The sequence below is a fragment of the Schistocerca americana genome, chromosome 6, assembly GCF_021461395.2.
Source record: "Schistocerca americana isolate TAMUIC-IGC-003095 chromosome 6, iqSchAmer2.1, whole genome shotgun sequence".
NCBI classification, from domain to species: Eukaryota; Metazoa; Arthropoda; class Insecta; order Orthoptera; family Acrididae; genus Schistocerca; species Schistocerca americana.
This window is the reverse complement of record NC_060124.1, coordinates 370,806,500-370,828,398: the sequence shown is the minus strand read 5'-3', so window position 1 is coordinate 370,828,398 and position 21,899 is coordinate 370,806,500. Positions and strand designations below refer to the sequence as shown.

Here is a 21,899-nt window from a genome sequence, read left to right as displayed (position 1 = left end):
TTCTTGTGCATCTCCCCATTCAATAAGATTTCAGAATAATTCTTCATCTCTTCTCTGATATCTTCCATGTCCCTGATAATATCCCCATCTTCTACTTCAATCGCTTGTATGTCCTCTCTATCAGATGTTTTACTTTTCATTAACCTATATAACAGTTCTTGGTTCCCTTTGCTCTCCTGCTCTAGCTCCTGGATGAATATTTCCCAACTCTTCTCCTTTTCTTCTTTCACAATTCTCTTTGCTTGGAGTTTCTTTCATTGGTAATCCTTCTCCAGTGTTTTCACCTTGTGTTCATCTTTTGGCACCAGCACCTGGTTGTGATTTCTTTTTTCAAACTCCATGTTTTTCCTTGCCATATTACGATATTTATTTGCGTCTTTTACTCTACTGTCCCACCAACTGGTTTCTTTGTCTCTCATTTTACTCTTTGTTTTGCCACATATCTGCAAAGCACTGTTAACTATTGATGTTTTAAATAGGCTCCACTCTTCCTCCTCACTGTCCCTTTCAGTTTTTGGCAATTTTTGTGCTACTAGATTTTGGAAACTTTTCTTATTTTCTTCTTCTTTCATCTTCCACTCCTCAGTTTTTGGTATTCTTTGTACAGCATTCAAACTTTTTATCTTACAATTTAGGTCAGCTACTAGTAACCTGTGGTTACTGTCCAAGTACTCACTTTGTATGACTTTAGAGTCTTTTACTTTTCCTCCAATTAGTTTGTCTGTTAGTATATAGTCTGTAACTGTCCTAGATTTTCCATCCCAGCCATGTCTAGTAATCTCATGGCTATCATGTTTCTCGAAGAATGTATTCTTCACTAAAAGACGATTCTTTATGCATAGATTTAGAATTTCTTCACCCTCAACATTTCGTCTTCCATATCGAAAACGGCCCATCACCTCCTCATATTCATTTCTATCCGTGCCCATCTGAGCATTCATATCCCCATTCATTACAATGTTATCTTCTCTTACTTGGTCTTCCAGTTCTTCCTGGAATTTCCTTTTTTCTTCCTCACCCCACCCTTTCTGGGGTGTGTACACTTGGAGTATAGTAAAACTATTCTTTCCCAAGATCACCCTTGATCTAATTATCCTTTCACTCACAAAGTTCACATCTGTAACTTAGTCAATGTCTTTGTGAAACACAAACCCCACTCAGTTTTTGCCTCTTTATTGTGACCCTGCTAGTATAGTTATCATCCACCTCTCAAGAATTTAGAGGTTTTTGCCGTCCACTTGGTCTCACTCAACACAAGCACACGAATCTTTCTCCTCTCTATCATGTCTACAACCTCTTCAGTCTTTCTTGTCAAAGTTATTACATTAATGTTCCCACCTTCAACTTGTTTCTGTCTTTCTTTTTTGGTTCTAGTTTTCTGTTCCTGTTTAGTGTATCTTCCTGTGTTTCTTTTTTCTTTTTTTTTCAGTCTGTAAAGAGCCGTCATTCGTTCCAGGGATACAAGAAGTGCTGTCTACATTAGGTATTTTTAATCCGAGGCTTGTTCTTGTATTGAAAGTAATAACAACTTTTTCTCATCTGCTGGCCTACTAAGCCAACGGATCCTGTTTACTCTAGTTGGTTTATTTTTCGATATTGAGCTAGAAACTTGCTATTCTATTTTTCTTGTCATTCCTTCCTGCTTGTATAGCTATTGGTGGTATTGTTGTCTACTTTTTCTGCTCTCCTTGTTACTATAAAGCTAAAGTTGTATTAAGGTCATGATATTTACCGTTTTGCATGTTACGCTAGGTACTAAGCTGACGCAGATTTGGGACTGAGGACTGGATATTTTTCTTACGTTTCTCTCTTACTCATGCACATTGATGTATTCCGGTCTGCAGTTAATAAATGTGATCGAAACCTTTTTGGCGTGCACACCCACTCAATTCCCAGTTACTTTCTGCTCCCACCATTTCCATTGCGCTATTATCTTTCGATTGTACAAATAATATCTTTTACATGTTATTAAAAGGTTTTGTTATGAAGTGTGAGTGATTCTTAGTGCGTTCTTGCTAATAATCAGCTTGGACGAAGTTTGCTTAGCCGCTGTTACGTCGCCTCACTGAGATTGCTAGGAAGCGTAGTAATTATTAAGCATCTGCTTGCTATTTAATTTATGAGGTCTGATTTGCTAGTGCAAACAATATTGGCACACTTTGGATAATCATAGCTGACGTGGTCATAAAAAATAAGGAAAACATAATATCTTGTCCTAGTTTAGATATTTTCAATTCGTCATCAGTTTAACTCTCCAGTTGAGTTACACTGGCGACATTGGTAGGACTCTTAAAATATATCGTTAATACGCTGTATATGGAATTTTCTTTCAATATATGTGTATACCATGACAGTTTGCTTCTATTTCATGTAACTTAACGAGACGTACATATTAATATTGAAAAACTCATAAAAATTAAAAGAGAACGAGATTTGTTGGAAATTAGCGAATAAATTAAAGGAAATAACATAAAATAAGGAAATAATACAATTAATATTCTTGCAAAGACGTCATTGTTACCGGCTACAATATAAGGCAAGGCAATATATGAAGCTCATTCTGCCGTAGTACTAGTCCCGACGTCACGATTAGTAAAATCTCATTTGAGACTTAAATCTTGTAAAATTAGCTGCGTATAATATTCTGAAATTATTAAGTAATTATTATACGTTTTATAAAAGAACCATAACATGCAAGAAATGCATTCGAGTGTAGCTTGACGTACCGAATCTCAATTGTTTTAAAACGGAAGAAACTTTTATCAGTGATGAATACCAACCGTCAACTGTTCACATGTTTCCTGCATTACGATTAGTAACAGATTCAACAGACTGTATTGCACTTTAGCATGGTCATAACCGGACAACAGTTCAGAATATTTGCTTCTTCACAGTCAGGAACTGAGTGTAATCAGGTACCAGAGGGCAGATTCCCCACTGAAATGGTGAACAACTTGATAGCTGTCACGAGTGAAACTGCGTCACTGGCTGTAGACGAGACTATTGCTGAGCCTCTTAGTGCAGCACCAGATCCTAACCTGATTAACTATACCAAAATTAGATGCTATGGCTACTAATCTAACCACCCTGAATCAGAGAAAGGAAGATATGCAAAGACACTTTGAATAGTCGGGTTACACAATTTAATGAATAGGTCAAAAATGAGACTGAAGTTTTTCACGTAACCAACTAGTTGTGAGCTGATCTAGAAACCATAACGAACGGGATCTCAAACTTGAAACATGACTGGAGGTATTCCTCAACCTGTGGAAAAGCTGGCTGGAAACCTTAGTACTCCGCAACTAGAGCAAGATATTTTGAAATCCACCCTACAACAGCAGTAACCCAAGTACAGAAGCTCTCCACTTCAGAATAGAGGTCCTATATATACACGACAAAAGGAAGCTGTTAAAGCATTTGTAATGAATCCTTGACAATAAACCAGTTATGTAGTCATGAAAAGCAGCTTTAGTCCTTATAATTACGATGAGTAAGCTGTGATCGGCCTGAAGATACAACAATTATTAAATAATTATATGTAATATGATGCTTGGTATACCAGAAAAATGTCTCTCACTGTGATGTTAAGGGAAGTGCAGAGTTTTGATAATTATACTATCGCTTAATTCCATGAGTTATGTATACTGTAACAGTTCTATCACCAAATGTAACTGGGTTTTCTCTTTTGATGCTAGTCAATTGTCAGGATGAGCATTTCTGCAAAGAGCATTTGACTCTAAAGCATTATCTCAGGGTGAAAATACTAAATAAATTAATTTTTCTTTCTTAACAACATGTGGGCAGGGTGGGTTCTTCCTTGGCTCGGTTATGAGGTAGAATGAAACAGCATTTTTACAGAAGATAACTTTTATTGCAAGTTTCGTACAACTGTTTCCATACTCGATGTTCTGGCTCGGAGAACGGCAGCTGTGTCGTTTGCGAAGACTTCTGCTGCAGCAGCGGCGGCGTCTGATTACGCGTGGCAGAGGGTATCTCGTGTCGCCGCCTCGCCCACTTGACTGGAGACGCGCAGCGCGAGGTGGCCTGTTTAATTATTGCGAGCGACGTTGTGCATCGGATATTGATACCTTGGATGTGGTGTTTCTCTTCTCTAAGCGGCAGCGTGTGTTGTGCGTCGGCCAGCGGAGTGGCGCGGTGGGGAAAGGCCAAGTGTCCTGGACTCGAACAACGGACTCCCGCTTGCCAGTCTTCGGCTGTCAGATCTTCATCCCAGCTCACAGGTGACTGCTGATGTGAGGCATTCTCCTTCCCGTCCTCACGAGTCACCCGGATATGTAAAAATCCGTCTTCAAATACCTTTTAACTTCTGTCTTCTGGCGCAGAGGCTGCTGCTTGTTATTCCATTACAGCGACGGACTTGGTGCGTCTGTGCTTGATGTAGTCTCTTCTTGCATGACGGTCTTCAGCATCGAAACTGACTGAAAACTACTGCTACTCTTCTCTTCGTTTCTCTTCTTCTCTTTCGTCTGTTGGGCCCACTGCGTCTTGCGTATTTATTCACTTCAGTTCACTGGAGGTGATTGGCTTCACGGTCATTGCCTCGGCTGTCACATTGAAAAGCTTCTCGAAGAATCTTCTTAACGTCGGCCATTGGCTCTTGGAACGTAGGCGAGGGCCTTTGTTCACATGTGACAACTGACAAACACGTGAGTCGGTCGGGTGATGCCCTGATGGCTGAATCGACAGCGCCCACTTATGTGGGGAGGGCGATGGCTTCTGAACTTGCTGACTTCACGGTCATTGTCTCTTCTGCTCTGCTGCTCTGCCCGCTGTTTGCCAGTGTGTAAATTCTTCTAAACTAAACTAAGTTGTTCATTTATTTTCTAATTTCTACTTCACTTTGATTTCACTAATTTATTTACATATTTTAAGTACTACTCAACATTCCTCCACCCTTCAGAGAAATTCACCCTCGAATTAATCACTCAACATTCCTCCACACCTCACACGGCAAAAGCACTAACACAAGCAATGAAAGCTCGACTTAGGCTATTACACATGCTTCACATTAAGTATGTTGAAAATACTTAATCACTTTACTAAAGCACCGTATGCTCATGAATCACATAGTTCACACATAATTCATTGTAATAAGTGTAACAAATCTTGATGACAATGAATAAACAGAAAATAGATTTTTCACTTAGAAAATTACATAGCAACACCTGTTTAATCTGCCGTATACTAATGCAAGAATATCTATTCTACAGTATTGTTTATTTTAACATGAGACTGTTTAGTAAAGACTGAAGTACAATAAACAGAATTAATACACTAATGCTCAAAAGTAACCACTGAAGTACACCAGTTAAGAGTGTGGTATCCAGTTAACAGGGATTTGATGAAGTGTCATATTATGATTTGGCTTATTTTTTCGTCTTAAATAAAAGAAAACTGCACAAAGCAGAAACACCAACACAAAGTTTCCAGATATTCCCGTTCCTAGCATTATAATCTTAGTTTTGTGTTCACTTTTTATCTTTAAAATATGTTGCATCATAACATTGGCATCAATTTTGCCTTGCTGTGAGTTTATGACCATATCTAATGACTTCAGAAGGGAACTTGTAAGGGAGTCATTGAGATAAAATAGGTTTTCTGTAGGAAATGCTAGTAAAAACAAAAACAAAGAAAAGAAGGAATATATTGTAAACTACAATATCTACATGTTTCTACATTCAACTTTTTTTTCCTAAAAAATAAACCATTATCGTTTGTTACTTATTTAATTTGTATACTATCCACAGTGTACTAAGATTCAACTAGGACATTCGCACCCTTGGTCGAAGATTGTATGGTGCCATGTCTGTATGTTGTGCTGGCGTGGCCACTCTTTTTCTCCTTCGGGAAGTTCCTCCACCCTTCTGAAAAGCAGACACTATTGTTGAAGGAATTACATCTGGAGCGCCCTTAAAAAGTTTTAAGCGACTTGTATGGACATTAGTAGTTCGGGTGGGCAGTTGCAGTTTAACGTTGACTGGTGACGTGATCTCAATAATTTGATAAGGACCTGTGTAGTTTGTTACAAATTTCTTCGGTTTTCCTTTCGCAATGTATGGGGTTGACAGCATCACCCACTGACCAATTTTGTTATTTGGATATTTAGCTTGGGCATTACCTAATCTTTCCTGTCGTTCCAAAGCCTTTGTATTAGATTTTTGAACCTTTTTCCTTCACCACTCGACCGAAATCTTTTACTGTTTCTCTGACTTTTCCATTTTTCTGCCTGATTACATCAAAAGGGGACGGCATTTTTCTCCCATAGACCACTTCATAAGGTGACATGCCAGTTGCTTCATGCGTTTTGGCGTTGTATACCGAAACGATTCTTGGTAAATACATATCCCAATTAGAATGTTGTTCGTTAGTATGATAACTAAGCATCTTGCCAATTGTCCGATGAACTCTTTCTGTGCGTCCTTTGCACTGAGGGTGTAACAGAGTTGTGCGTAATTTACGTATATTTAGTAAGTGGCATAGCTGTTTCATTAATTCAGACATAAAATTAGATCCCTGATCTGTGATAATAGCTTCAGGTACGCCAAATTTAAGTATCCAGTTGTTAACTAAAGCTTGGGCAACTGTATTTGCTTGCTGATCTGGGAGACTCACCATAGCTAGATAGCGTGAAAAGTGATCTATAATTGTAAGAACATGCTTATTACCAGAAGGCGTTTTATGAAATGGCCCGTAGAGATCCACTCCACAGATTTGAAATGGACATGAAGCCTCGGGGAGCCTCTGTAAGGGTATTTTCGAACGAGAAAGTTCAGCTCGTTGTGCGCACGCAATGCAATTACGAACGTACTGCGCAACAACCTGCTTTCTGGTTTGCCACCAAAATCGCTCTGCTACTCGTCTTTCGGTTGTCCGCTGTCCACCGTGTCCTGCAAGGATATGATCGTGTGCCTCTGCCATTATTTCTTGTCTAAGGTGTTGGGGAACAACAATTCGCGGTCCAAGTTTTGTTTTACGGCATAATAAACCATCTTCAAAGCAAAATTGTTTTTGAGTTGCGTATTTTTTGCATTCTGTATTCTCATTTTGTGCCTTTCTCCAGTCCTCAGTATCTCGGCCTGTTGCTTCCAAAAGTGCTATTTTCCGTCTTAAGCAATCCGCATTCGTGTGTTTTTTGCCTGGTTTATGGATAACTTCGAAATCCATTTCAGAAAGACATAGGGCCCAAAGGGTGAGACGACTAGATGGATTCTTTAATCCAAGCAACCATTTTAAAGCTGCGTGGTTTGTAATAACCTTGAATTTCCTACCATACAAGTAGCATTTAAAGTATTTGATGCCATAAATAACAGTTAACAATTCTTTCTCCGTTGTGGAATAATTTCTTTCTGCCGTTGTTAGTTGTCTCAAAGTGTAGGCTATGGGGTGTTCCGTGCCATTAATATTCTGACTCAAAACAACTCCTACTGAATGACCACTTGCGCCACAGGATAAAATAAATTCTTTGTTATAATCTGGGTAGGCTAATACTGGACTGTGTGTTAACTTATTTTTAAAGGTTTGAAATGCTGATTCACAATCTTCAGACCAATGAAATTTTGCACCCTTTTTCAATAATTGGGTTAAGGGTCGGGCAATTTCAGCAAAATTTTTTACATATTTTCGGTAATACGATGCGAGACCAATGAAACTTTGTTCTTCCTTAACGCGTTGTGGTGTTGGGAAATCCTTAACTGCCGAAATTAATAGAGGATCTGTTTTAATTCCCTTTTCACTAATGACATGCCCTAGGTATGTAACCTCTGTCAATGCAAAACTACATTTTTCCATATTTAATGTTAATTTAGCTTTTCTAAGTCTCTGAAAATCATTACGCAGACGCACAGCATGTTCATTAATGTCTTTGGAGAATACAATAATATCGTCTAGATATACACAACATTGCTGAGTTTTGAGTCCTCGCAATTCTCCATCGGGTAGTCTCTGAAAAGCTGCTGGTGCATTTTTCAAACCGAAAGGCAATCTTTTAAATTGCCAGTGGCCTCCAGGGGTAGAAAATGCTATTTTATACCTACTTCAGGTGCAACTTCCAAGTGAAGATATCCGCTACGTAAATCGATTGTTGAAAAGTATTTACTGTTACCCAAACTGTCAATGGTATCTGTAATGTTTGGAAGATAATAAACATCTGAGATAGTTTGTTTGTTAAGGTGTCTGTAGTCACAACAAAATCTACATCGTTTCGTACCGTCAGGAGACTTCTTTGGAAAAATTACGATATTTGAATAATAAGGTGAATCAGAATATTCTATAAGTCCATCTTTTAGATGATGTTCTAAAAATGCATCCAGTACTGGCTGTAAGTGATGCGGAACTCTATAAGGCTTCCTATAAACTGGGGGGCTATTTCCTGTTGGGATCCTATGCTGTGTGATATCTGTTGCTGGCAGTGGACCTTCTGCATTAAATAAATCTTGGAAATCAACTAAAACTGCTTCTATCGTGTCTCTATCATTTCCTTTCAAATGCTCAATCTTCTGATGTAATGCGGTTTTATAGGCGTCTGGTTTCTGACCATCATCAATATCTGACCAAATGAAATCTTCTTCTTCAAAAGTACTGACTGTAGCTACTAATATTCCCTTATGCAACTCTTTGTCCTCCACTCCGAAATTGTCAGTATGTACCGGTACTTTTCTTTCACCCTCGACGTCTTGAACCAATACAACACTTCTACGTACAAAACAATGTGATACATCTAACTCCTCATTTTCCTCTAATGGCTCTATTAGACACACTGTATCTGTAGGTACCTCGGGGTCAACGGTCATCCAGAAAAGTTTTCCTGAGCCAGATGGTATCTGATCCCGCGAATCAACCTTCAAGGACGTTGCACGCAGTGTAGTTGATTTCGCCTTCCGATTGGGGAAATCTTGTGGCAGCGTGCCCTTTGCAGCGGTGTCACTTAGCTGAAACATTGTTCCGCTAAGTTCTACAATTTGCTGTCTGAGGTCGATTTTAGCGTGATGTTTATTCAGGAAATCCAGTCCTAGGATCGCGTCGTACCCGTCAGTTACCTTTGTTACCACTTCTACAACTTCTTGAAATTGTACACCATGAATATAGAAAATCAATGATGTACATCCTCATGACTTCACTCTACCTCCTCCTACCACACTCAATCTATACCTTGGAGGGTCATATTTCTTTTCTCCAATACATTCATTACTCACTATTGATACGTTTGCGCCACCAGTATCCTTTACTCTTTATCCTGTATGGTAGCAGATAACCAGCATTCCGCCTTCACATTCGCCTTAATGGCATGAAATTTTATTGGAAACGCCTAGCGGCGGCTCCGACATTCCCCTTTCAGTTTAACTGATTTCTATTTCCAAAAACTTTCTTAGACCTGCATTCCTTGAATGTGTGACCTATTCTTTGACAATTAGTGGATTGAGGTTGTCTGCAGTTTTTTGCTATATGTCCCTGGCGATAGCTCCTAAAACATCGTACTCCTGCTGAAAATACATTTCGCTTCTCCTTGTATCTGGTGGCAATGTATATTTCTTCGCCGGCAGGAGTGGCCGTGCGGTTCTAGGCGCTACAGTCTGGAGCCGAGCGACCGCTATGGTCGCAGGTTCGAATCCTGCCTCGGGCATGGATGTGTGTGATGTCCTTAGGTTAGTTAGGTTTAATTACTTCTAAGTTCTAGGCGACTGATGACCTCAGAAGTTAAGTCTCATAGTGCTCAGAGCCATTTGAACCAATTCTATTTCTTCGAAAGCCGTCACCACAGATACAGCTTCTGCTAAATTTCTAGGAAACTCTGCCCTGACACGACGGGACGTTTCAGGTGGTAACCCAGGTAAAAATGTATCCAGAACTCTTATCTTCTGCCTCTTGCAAAATAACTTTATTTGCTTCATCACTAGTTGTCAACTGATAGGTGTTCATATTAAATTCTCTAATCCTATCTACAAAGCTTTCTAACGACTCGTTTTGCCTCTGAGTGTTTAGTTTTTCCCTATAAAATCTACAGCTGTTCTGTTTTTGAAAACGTTTAAGTAATCCTTTCTTCTATTCCTCAAATGTTGGAGCATTCCGTAATTCTTCATGGTGTAATACGTGTGCTTTAGCCTCCCTTTCAATCTTAGCTTTGTCATTTGTAAGAGCTGTTCATCTGACCATGATCCTAACTTTGCAGCTGCTACTAAATCATCAAAAAAGGCTGTTATGTCCTCGCCAGGTTTACCTGAAAAAGGAGTTACCAAGGTTGCTGCCGAGGAATCTAGGGAGGGAGGGATTGAACTGGTTTGCCTAACCTCACACAATTGTTTAAATAATGCATTATTATTATTTTTAAGCTGTGCTATTTGATTAACTAAGCTCTGAATAGCTTCCTCAATAGAAACCGCTTGTGGTGCTGACTCTGACATTGTACGATTTCGTGTCATCATTTTACAACTATTAGTTACACAATCTTACTACACTGAATGAAAAAGATGTTTAAATATTTTGACAAACTCTTAAAGTTATGACAGAAAATACACTTCTAAATAAAGAAAATTATCCGACTGCTATGCAAACCTTTATCCTTTCACACATTAAACAATGCTGACTGTGGGTCTTTAGTGACTGTCATTCACACCTCATATTGAGCCAAGGGTTTTTTCTCTGACACCAAATGTAACAGTTCTGTCACTAAATGTAACTGGGTTTTCTCTTTTGATGCTAGTCAATAGTCAGGATGAGCATTTCTGCAAACGGCATTTTACTCTAAAGCATAATGTCAGGGTGAAAATACTAAATAAAATAATTTTTCTTTCTTAACAACATGTGGGCAGGGTGGGTTCTTCCTTGGCTCGGGTATGAGGTAGAATGAAACAGCATTTTTACATAAGATAACTTTTATTGCAAGTTTCGTACAAATGTTTCCATACTCGATGTTCTGGCTCGGAGAACGGCAGCTGTCTCGTTTGCGAAGCCTTCTGCTGCAGCAGCGGCGGCGTCTGATTACGCGTGGCAGTGTGTATCTCGTGTCGCCGCCTCGCCCACTTGACTGGAGACGCAGCGCGAGGTGGCCCGTTTAATTATTGCGAGCGAAGTCGTGCATGAGATGGTGATACCGTGGATGTGGTGTTTCTCTTCTCTAAGCGGCCGCGTGTGTTGTGCGTCGGTCAGCGGAGCGGCGCGGCAGGGGAAGGCCAGTGTCCTGGACTCGAACAACGGACTCCCACTTGCCAGTCTTCGGCTGTAAGATCTTCATCCCAGCTCACAGGTGACTGCTGATGTGAGGCCGTCTCCTTCCCATCCTCACGAGTTACCCGGGTATGTAAAAATCCGTCTTCAAATACCTTTTAACTTCTGTCTTCTGGCGCAGAGGCTGCTGCTTGCTAATCCATTACAGCGACGGACTTGGTGCGTCTGTGCATGATGTAGTCTCTTCTTGCATGAGGGTCTTCAGCATAGAAACTGACTGAAAACTACTGCTACTGTTCTCTTCGTTTCTCTTCTTCTCTTTCGTCTGTCGGGCCCACTGCGTCTCGCGTATTTATTCACTTCAGTTCACTGGAGGTGATCGACTTCACGGTCATTGCCACGTCTGTCACGTTGAAAAGCTTCTCGAAGAATCTTCTTAACGTCGGTCATTGGCTCTTGGAATGTAGGCGAGGGCCTTTGCTCACATGTGACAACTGAGAAACACGTGAGCCGGTCGGGTGACGCCCTGATGGCTGAATCGACAGCGCCCGCTTATGTGGGGAGGGCGATGGCTTCTGAACTTGCTGACTTCACGGTCATTGTCTCTTCTGCTCTGCTGCTCTGCCCGCTGTTTGCCAGTGTGTAATTCTTCTAAACTAAACTAAGTTTTTCATTTATTTTCTAATTTCTACTTCACTTTAGTTTCACTAATTTATTTACCTATTTTAAGTACTACTCAATAATACATCTACATGTATATTTGTAGTTAATAAGTATATAATGATACACTAGATTAGTTATTAGAAGAATATGTGAGTAAGTGAAACACTAAAGTTATTGGTTTCAAATCCGATCGGAAAAAACGAGCGTTATTCGGAAAGTAAGGAACGATCGGTCGGGAAATGGAAACCACCATTAAAATCCGATGAAGTTTTGTAAAGGTGTGTTGGGCAGTGTCTGTAGTATGCATGTCGATCGCGTTGCGTCGCTCGTTTTACTTCTGAGCACACAGAGAGCACATAAAGATACCTTGTCTTTCGCCAAGTACGAGGGCTTGGTGAGAAATTTCGCCTGGAGCTATGCAGCCAACATTACATAATCGTTGTGCGTTTTCTTCTTCAACACAATTCTCAGCCACATTCTGCAGGGGCAATGAAGATGCTCCTGCGTAGCTTTTAATTGGAAATGTTTAATTACCCACAATAGAGCTCGTAATTGTCTCCCTCTGAGTTTCATCTCTGCTCACATGAACCGCTGGCTATGAAGACAACATTTTGACACAGTCAGCGAGCTGTAGGCCAGCGTAGAGAAATGGCGGAAAGCACTGGTAGCTACCTTCTATAACGAGGGTATTGTAAAGTTGGTAAAACGCTACGACAAAGGTCGAAGTCGGATCGGTGACTATGGAGATAAACAGTTGGAAGTTGTAGCTAACTGTTGCAAATAAAACAGTTTCGATTTCCACTGTGGTTCCCATTTCGAGACCTATCATTCCTTTCTTTCCGAATAACCCTCGTAATCAAATGAAATGAACTGATACTAATCTTTCCTACTTATCATAATAGATAAGTGAATAATAGAAAGTTAGTATGAAATTTTATGTACATGTCTGTAATAACTAGAGTTTACTTCTATTTATTCTATTGATTGGCTCCATAGGTAGAATTTTCATTCGTCATCTCCTTTGATGAGAGCGATTTTTACACATGTTGGTGCTTGTAATGATTGCGTTCGCATGCTTTCAATTTATTGTATTAACTTTTCGATGCACTGATGAGCGATATTGCCTTACTGGGTACAGCTGACGAAGACACTGTATGTATTAAACTGTGTTCCCCTCTCAGCAGTACTTAAGCTCGAAATAGTGATACTCTAAACACTCTGTGATTTCACCGGACATAGAAAAAATGTATAAAATTTTTCTAACATAATGTAAAAAGGTGAACTCTTGGCCAACTATTCGTCAGCTACTCGTGAATGAGGCCAAGTATTCGTCAGCTACTCGTGAATGAGGCCTAAACGTGTATACAACGTTCTGCAAGTAAAAGCGCGGAGGACAGAATAAATTTCCTTGAATTAATCTCTGCGGCTAATTGTGCACCCGAGACTGTCTGTGATAGATGAAAAGTGAAACTGTGATGGGTTGCGGTGCGAAGTAACTGTGTCGCACTCTGAATAAACTGTGCGACGTTACCAGTATTAAAACGTCGCGTAAGCGATCGAAAATTGTAGTGACAGAAAGAGTCTTCGCTTTGTCCATTGAATAAAATCAAATATAGTGAATTGCTGGTGGCACACTCATCCTGGACGCTCACTTCATCAAAGGTATGCGTGTACGCGCCAGCTAGTGTTGCGACATGGTGCAATTCAAACAGTCGGCAATCCTTTTTGGTGACGTAAGACTCAATTGTCGATCGTGTTCTGATTCAGACGCCTATATTCTCAATGTTCGATAGGTAAATAAATGTCTTTTACAATGACCAGATGATGTACAAAGACACTCTATGCTACGCCTACGTTTAGTTATTCTTAGACTGTACATGTACTAATGAAAATGATTTAAGAACTATCTACAATATTCCGTAAGTTATCGTAAAATAAGAGTGGTACAGCCACGCATGTATACAGTGGCCACAAATTTATTTTCACAAGAACCCCTTATAAATAAATACTGATGCAAACAGAACATTTAAGGTTAAGAGACAATAAAATAAATTATCTAAACTCTAAAATAAACCTTTTTTTCTATTTCGAGGCTCTTCACCTTTCCTTCTACTGGCCTTGTACTCTAAGTATGTATTACTGTAAGTTTCTTTAAGTGAAAAATAATCACTCGTTTTCTGTCCAGACATTGTGTTCTTTCATTTATACTAATGATACCCTTTAAATGTTACTGACATGTTTTGTACCGAAGTACGGATGAGTCTTGCTGTATGAACGCTAACAACAGGCTTGGGCGGAGTTTCCATAACCATCATTATGGCTATCTGACTTAGATCGCTTCAAATTGCAGTAATTATTCGGAATCTGCCTGCTATTTAATTTACGAAGTCTGATTTGCTAGAGAGTACAGTATTGGTACACTTGAGATGTTCAAATCTGGCACCATCATAAAAAATAAGAGACCAAGCCAGTTTTTCCGAAAACATATAATATTTCATGCGAGTTTAATGAGTTTCAATTCATCGTCACTTTAACTCTAGTAGAATTAAATACCTTGCGTAGTTTACCTACTCACTTTATTTTTTAAACAACATATTAACTTCTTACAATTAATTCTTCTCCTGGTTTGATATCGAACGATCTTCACATCCGTATGTTTTGTTTTATCTTTTTGTTCCGTGGTAATACCTGACTATATTTTCGGTAGCCGCCTCTTGATGACGCTTCACTTCGGGTATGAAATATTGCTTCCAATTCAGCATAGCTTTGTATAGCTGTTTACTTCTTAGTTTTAACTATTAGGCTGCAGTTAGTCTTCTTCCAATTATTATTAAGTATTTTCACCTTCAGTTTTTTTATGTGTAACCTAAGTTCCACGTAATATGTCGTAAATTTAAAGAAATACAGTTATTGCAAGTTTAATACAGGCAGTACTTGTATACTAACCTCAGAATCGATATCGTATTTCCTGCACTTCTACTATTGCTGTGAACATTTCTTTCATACCTTTCATCCCCGATCGTTAACTGCGTTAAAAAGCCAAAACTAAAAATTCAATATAATCTTATTGCGAAGTCAGTTTCGATTGTTCACTTGTTCTATTTTCATTTCACCTTTGCAGATAATGTGGTACGATTATCATCCCCATCCAGTCTTAAAGTTTAGAACATTTTGTTCTCATATTATAACGCTAAAAAATTGTTAAATTATGAATTGCTGACGAAATATATTTTGAAGTAGACTGTTACTATGCTCCTTTGACGTATAAAATCGACAGACAACTTTTCTAACCTACAGTTTTTGTCACATCTATGGCTGATAGACATCCCGTAGTTCAAGAAACACAGTTCTCCAAGTTTTCACTTGTCACTACCCTACATTCTTGGTGAAGTATATGAAAGTTAAGGTATCGTAGATAACCATCTGATAACAGATGTGCTGTTTGTTCTTCACAGACAAGTAGCCTATTATTCAGTCTTCGCTGTACACTGACCATTACGTTCGCTGTGCGACAACAGTCTGCATAATTTATAAAGCGAAGATCAATACGAAATGCTACGTTCCACGTAAGCAACTGCTATATCCATAACAAGGGAAACAACACACGTGTCGTTTCTGAACAGCGGCATGAAAAATTAAAGGGAGAATTAAGCAGCCTTCCTAAGTGTTAAATATAAGCTACGATATTTCATCCCTTTGTATGTATGAGGGATCCGACAGACAATACTGGAGGGTTAACGCACACATAATGCTCAATGGAGGAAAATATTAGATATCGATATAACAGGTGGGAAGAACATGTCAGATGATGGAAAGGGGAGATAAGAGAGGGGAGGGTAATGGGAGAGGGGAAGTCTGTCAACAGATGTAACCATGGCAGTTACACGTTACATACACCACAGTTAGTATTTTACACCACGAGATATTTCAATTATTTTACGATCAGCATGTTATATATAGTTACACTAAAAATATGGAAAAACTGTTGTACTAGAAAAAATATCGTCTTAATGAACAACATACTCTTATTTACGCAATTCTGTCATGATATTATGATTCATCGTACTGGGCATCAGAATTCGTGTGACATGATTGTTACTCGTCACTGAGACATTCTTATTTCTAAGCTTTCTTGCTATTGTTAATTTGTACCACGAGAAATACTGGTCATGTCACTGACAGTTCACATACATAATACAGGATGTTTTATGAACGGCACAAGTGTTTTATAACAAGGAGCTCCTTGAGTGCGAGGTCTCAAGTTCAACCTTGATATCTTTAGTAAGGCTCATTTGAAAGCATTGTGTTAATAATTACGACAGGAAGAATAATACCTGTTAATGACTCACCATGTGCATCAGGTGAGTGACAGTAAAGGAATGTCCGGGAGGTGCAGAGATCAATCTTCTACAGGGTGTATGTATCACACCTCACACAATGGACATCATCGACATTCAAGAAATGTTCAAAGCAAATCATTAACTTGCACCATGAACACCGAATGGAAAACGACGCTCCACCGTGCTCACAAAGTTTCGCACTGTTCAGATAGAAGACGAACTCCTTGGGAGTTGTAAACTGTGCGGGACGTTCAGCTAGGTACCCATTCTTAAAAAATGCACAAGGAATCGTATTGGTGCAACGCGGTGATGTGACGGCATGCAACCGAATTTTAAACAGTCCGTCGTGGCGCTCATCCTGAAACTGGCTATTCTTTAAGACGTAGCTGCAGGTAGTGTAATAATCTGTTTTATAGGCACAGAGAAGACAAACATCCGGGGGATGAATTTGTGCGGTGGTTTCAGGTGATATGAAACGCTGTCACACACTTTTCAGGAGGGAAAGTATGCTCTAAAGGAATATAATTTTTGTTCACAGACCATGAATCAAGCTACGGCAAGTTATTTGGATCAGCTATTGACAGAAACCAGTTCTCATACCATAGTCTTAGTTCTCTTACGCCCATTTCCACATATTTCCTTATTGTGACGTAAATATTCCCTATTGTACTTCCAAGGCGACCCACACCAAAACCAAAAGTAGGGGGCAGAGCATCTCAAACTTCTCACAGCACAATAAATAACTTTCTAGACAATTTACCGCCCAGGTCAATAGTCGGAATCATTGTACACGAACGTGTTGAGGCATTGATGTTAGTTGACATTGATACGGCTCTCTTGGAAACTATAATTTCCTGGATTCCTTTCATATGCATTTCTCTTCAAACTGAGTTGAAAACAAATTCCTTTCTGAACGATGGGATAAATATGTTCACCTCATCTGTAAGTTTTGGGGCCGATTCCGGAGTTTGCTCTGGATCGCCAAGTTGACGCTTTATTTGAAATTTCGTTATCTTACGTCCTCCAATTCTGTAGCACTGTTCGAAGTTACGCAACTATCCAGTGCTTTCCTTACAGTCACTAATTTATGTCGTGTGCAGTCTGATGTACATAACATAGTAGGTCACTATCATGCACATCCTGTAAATTGCATCGAGTATTCTTGAAACGCGCAAACATCAGTTCTCGTAACAAGTGTGTTCTGTCCTCCCATTAAAATCCGTAGATTTTCTTATGCACTGCAAAGTCATATTGCCACGGATTTATTCGAAATGTGTTCATATTAATTTTTTTACTATGCTGCCCGATGATCTTCCATGCATATAACTACGTCCAGCACGTGCTCCTTGGGTGCGACTGTCCTTTACTATGTTTCACTGGGGACGGGATTTGTGACTGCCTGCCCGACAAGGTTGCTGAACTACATGGCTCGACACCTTTTTCAGTATCACTTTCACTGGTATCGTCATGATTGTAGTCCTCATGTACATTGTCCGCACATACGACATCCGTGTATACGACATCACACATTCCGCTGACTCTTCTTGTAGAAACACTAATATTGCACCCGCCATTTCTTTCTCACTCTGCGAAATTCCTTAGGTTGCTTTCTGACGGAATATCAACTTCGACAACTGTCGTTGTGGGTATAAAACAATGTTTGCTTTGTTTATCGTTGCCATTGTTATGCATCGTGTCAACAACAGTAGCACTGTAGCACTGTTATGAGCTACTTATCGACTAAGCAGTTAGCTACGCTCTGTAGCCTCATGCTATGCTCACCACTGGATACATTCAATTCCACCCTCTGTTGCCATTAGCAGCCAATATAATGGGTGCATAGTAGAGAATATGTGAGGCGTCGAATACCGTAAACATTATTGACCTTTCGCGCCTCGCATTCAAGAGGATCCTTAAAAGGCGTTGCGGTGAAATTAAAACACTTTGTGATGAAAAGTGTCTGTACCCCTATTAATGAAGATTAGTATGTGGTCTGTCCTCCCTTCAACTTAATGACGGCTTGAACTCTGATGAGGTTAGTTTCTTTGAATATCTGTAGCGGAATGGCAACCCACTCTTTCTCAAGAGCCAAAACTAGAGAATAATGTGATGTAGAATGCAATGGTCTGGAACGATGTCGATATTCTAACTCATCCCGTGGTGTTCCACTTGTTTTAGGTCAGGCCTCTGGCCATTACAGTCCGTCTCAGAAATGTTATTGTTCTTAAACCGTTGCCTCACAAATGCTGCTTCATGACGTGTTGCATTGTCATGATGATGTAGTCGTCACCTCTGAATTGTTCCTGTACTGTATGAAGTATAAAATGTTGTAAAATGTTTTTACATGCTCAGAAGTCAGCATTTCCTTAAGTGCAATAACAGGATCACGATAAAACAGGGCTTCCCAACCTTTTCAGCTGGAGGACCCCTTCTTCAGTCGAAAATCCATGGCGGACCGACCCCTACCGACCCCTAGTCAGTCAAGAGCACAGTAACTTTAAATTTCAGAGCGAAACCCATGGGAACTGAAAGCAAGTGCCATGTTCCCAATGACCCACGACATAAATGGCGCATTTGACTGCGCGGCCATTCCGCGCGGCTGTGAAGAAAAGAGGCAGACCCATGATTCGGAATACAAACACTTCACGAAAGAAAAGAGGCCAAGGAATTGCCTTTAAAGGACTATTGTGACATCTGTTGTGCAATGTGTGGGAATACATTCACACAATTTACATGTGTTTCCAAAACCGGATTTCGTAATACTACGAGTATGTCCCAGTCCCGCTTTTGGTTGGTCAGGTAAACACTTCAAAATCGATTTTATAAATCAGCTTTTATAACGCTGTTTTCCAGATCTACAATCGATTTTCGTGCGCATGTAAACAGCTCGGAAAGTCTAGTTATTTTTACGTCTATGCGTATCTACTGAAAGGCAGCTGTCAGTCCATAGCCGGCAGCTAGCAGGCGGCGTTGCAACAGTGTACTGTCAGTTGGTAGCTGGTAACTGGCAGGCGGCGTGGCAACAGTTTAGCCACAGCTGACAACTTCAACTACTACTTGGACACTATATCGAGGCAGTCAGCCTCGACTGTAAACAAATTAGGAAAACAAACAAACAGACTCTCTTATTTCTATATAAGAAGACGAAGCAATTCACAGAACGTAAGACTTTTTTTTTCAAAGGAAATAATTCTGGCATAGGAGGTTTACCTCTTACAAGGTGGCACTTGAAAAGTCCTCATTCGTTTACGCTCGCAGCCAGTTGCCACAATATAGTAATTGTAATTGAGTATAGGCAGGCCATATTATTAACTGAGAGAACGGAATATATTATAAAGAAAAGAAATTATCTTTAGAGATCATTTTAATTTTCGTAACACAAATACCAATGCCAACAGAATTCAATTAATAATTATTTTGTAAATGATAGAAGACAGAAACAAAATTCCTACAGTTCAGGTACGTTCACTGAGCGTCTACGAAGAAAAATGCTTACTTCTTTACTATTGATGAGTCTGTAGGAATAATAATGGAATCCTAATGTGATGGTTTAGGGTGATTCTTCTGACACAATTTTGAAAAGTTGTGTTCAATTCCTGACAACTGGAGGCAGATACCTGGTTCCGCATCTAGAAAGCTTCAGAAGCTTCAGTACTTAGTTTTGTGGGCATCATAAATCGAGAGTCCACATTCACACATGTATGTTGTGGCAAACGGAAGAAGTACACGTTTTGCCTTTTCAACAAGGGGGTAGTATTTCTTGTTACCCAAACGGATCCAAAAGCGTGAGTAACTGCCAATGTCAAAACTTGATTTCAAGGTAGGATCTGTGCCAATTTCTATCAACAATTCATATTCATTTGATGATAGAATGTTCGGCTTTTTGGATGCAGTGAATAGGTTGTTCGGCTTTTTGGATGCAGTGAATAGGTTGATTTTCCTCTTGAATGCTCGAACTTTGTCTATAGCAGTGACCTTTGTTTCACTTTGCCGTTGGAGTGAAATATTCATTTCGTTCATTCTGGAAAAAATATCTGACAAATAAGCAAGTATACACTGCCAAGCCGGCCGAAGTGGCCGTGCGGTTAAAGGCGCTGCAGTCTGGAACCGCAAGGCCGCTACGGTCGCAGGTTCGAATCCTGCCTCGGGCATGGATGTTTGTGATGTCCTTAGGTTAGTTAGGTTTAACTAGTTCTAAGTTCTAGGGGACTAATGACCTCAGCAGTTGAGTCCCATAGTGCTCAGAGCCATTTGAACCATTTGAGCCATACACTGCCAATTTTCGTCATTAGTAAGGTCTACTAATTTGATTATGGTCCAAAAGGAAATCTAAGACATCCAATCTTAATTAGTACAACCGAGAGTGTACATTCCCACTTGAGAGCCGCCTGACTTCTGTGTGGAGAAGCAGGCAACGATGAGGGCTTCACATATCTTCACAGAGTATTGTGAAAAGTCTTGACTTCAATGGCCTTTATTTTATGTAGTTAATGATTTGAATAGATTCGTCTACAACTCTCTTGAACGAAACAGGCATTTGTTTCGTATGTAAAGCGTATCTGTGGAGAGCAACGACTACTGCAGCAATTCTTGGCGTTTTCTTTTATTTTGGTTATTGCTCCGACTGTAGGACCTGTCATAGCTTTTACACCATCTGTGCACAAATCTATGCAATTAGACAATGAAACTTCGTTAGTCCTTAAAAAATCATCCAATGGATGGAATATTTCAGCACCTGTTGTGTTGGCAGGTAGCGGTCTGCACAATAAGAGGTCCTACTCAAAACGTCTAGGATATTCATAACGGACAAAAGCCAATAAAATCGCTAATCCTGCAACATCAGTGGATTCATCTATCTGCAGAGAAAATGAATTGTGTTGGATGCGAGAAACAAGGGTGTCTTCCACATCATTTGACATTTCAACAAAGCATCTCTTGACAGTATTATTTGATAATGGTACCAAAGATACAAGCTTTACTACCTTTTCGTCTTGCATGCAAGAAACACTATCATTAACACACGGCTTTATGAAATTTTCTGCAATGGTATGAGCTTTGCCTGTTTTGTCACTCGATAACTAACCAAGAAAGAAGCTTTTAATGAAGTTTCTTTGTTTTTGCATGAGTTTTCATGCAATGCCTAGAAGCAGCTAGATCAGCACTCTTCCTTCTAAAAAATTGTTGTCCTTAGCCTGGAAATACGGGTGAGTGCCTTCAAAATGACGGCACAATTTAACTGGAACCATTGACCTCTTCAGAAGTACTCGCGCACAAATTACACAATGAGATTTACCCTCCTTTGTCTCCATAAAGCCCATTTCTAAATAGCTTTCGTTGTAATTTCGCTTCTTGGTTATTCCACTTTCACAGAATATTGCAACCAATGGAGTACTTGCAGCGTTTTCACATAATAAATCCGGCTGTGTAGCTTCTTGTGATTGTTCTTTATTTGGTCGCCCTCCCTCCTCATTCATTTCAACTGGAAACTTCCCTTGTTGCGAAGGTGATGGAGAAACTGCACCCTTCTTCAATGATCCTGAGTTCAGCCACCGATCTATGTTCGAAGTAATAAACTGGTCAAAAATCGACTTATAAAATAGGTAGTTCACTGACGAAGCAAGTTTAACACTTAATGATACCTGTGGCCGCATACGTGCCAGCGACCGCTGTGAGTGGTCGACAAAGTTCGCTCCGCGCATCCGTAAGGTTTCAGCG

General features: G+C 39.8%; 1 protein-coding gene across 1 annotated transcript; it reads right to left on the bottom strand.

The window, feature by feature from the left end:
• Positions 1-254: 254 nt before the first annotated feature.
• Positions 255-941, bottom strand: LOC124620152. The gene has a single exon (XM_047146822.1). The coding sequence runs from the start codon at positions 939-941 to the stop codon at positions 255-257; it is 687 nt and encodes a 228-aa protein (XP_047002778.1).
• Positions 942-21,899: the final 20,958 nt, after the last annotated feature.

What these genes read in the sequence shown, in the direction of transcription:
- LOC124620152 (XM_047146822.1), bottom strand. Translation starts at nt 941, where the DNA reads ATGAATGCTCAGATGGGCACGGATAGAAATGAATATGAGGAGGTGATG.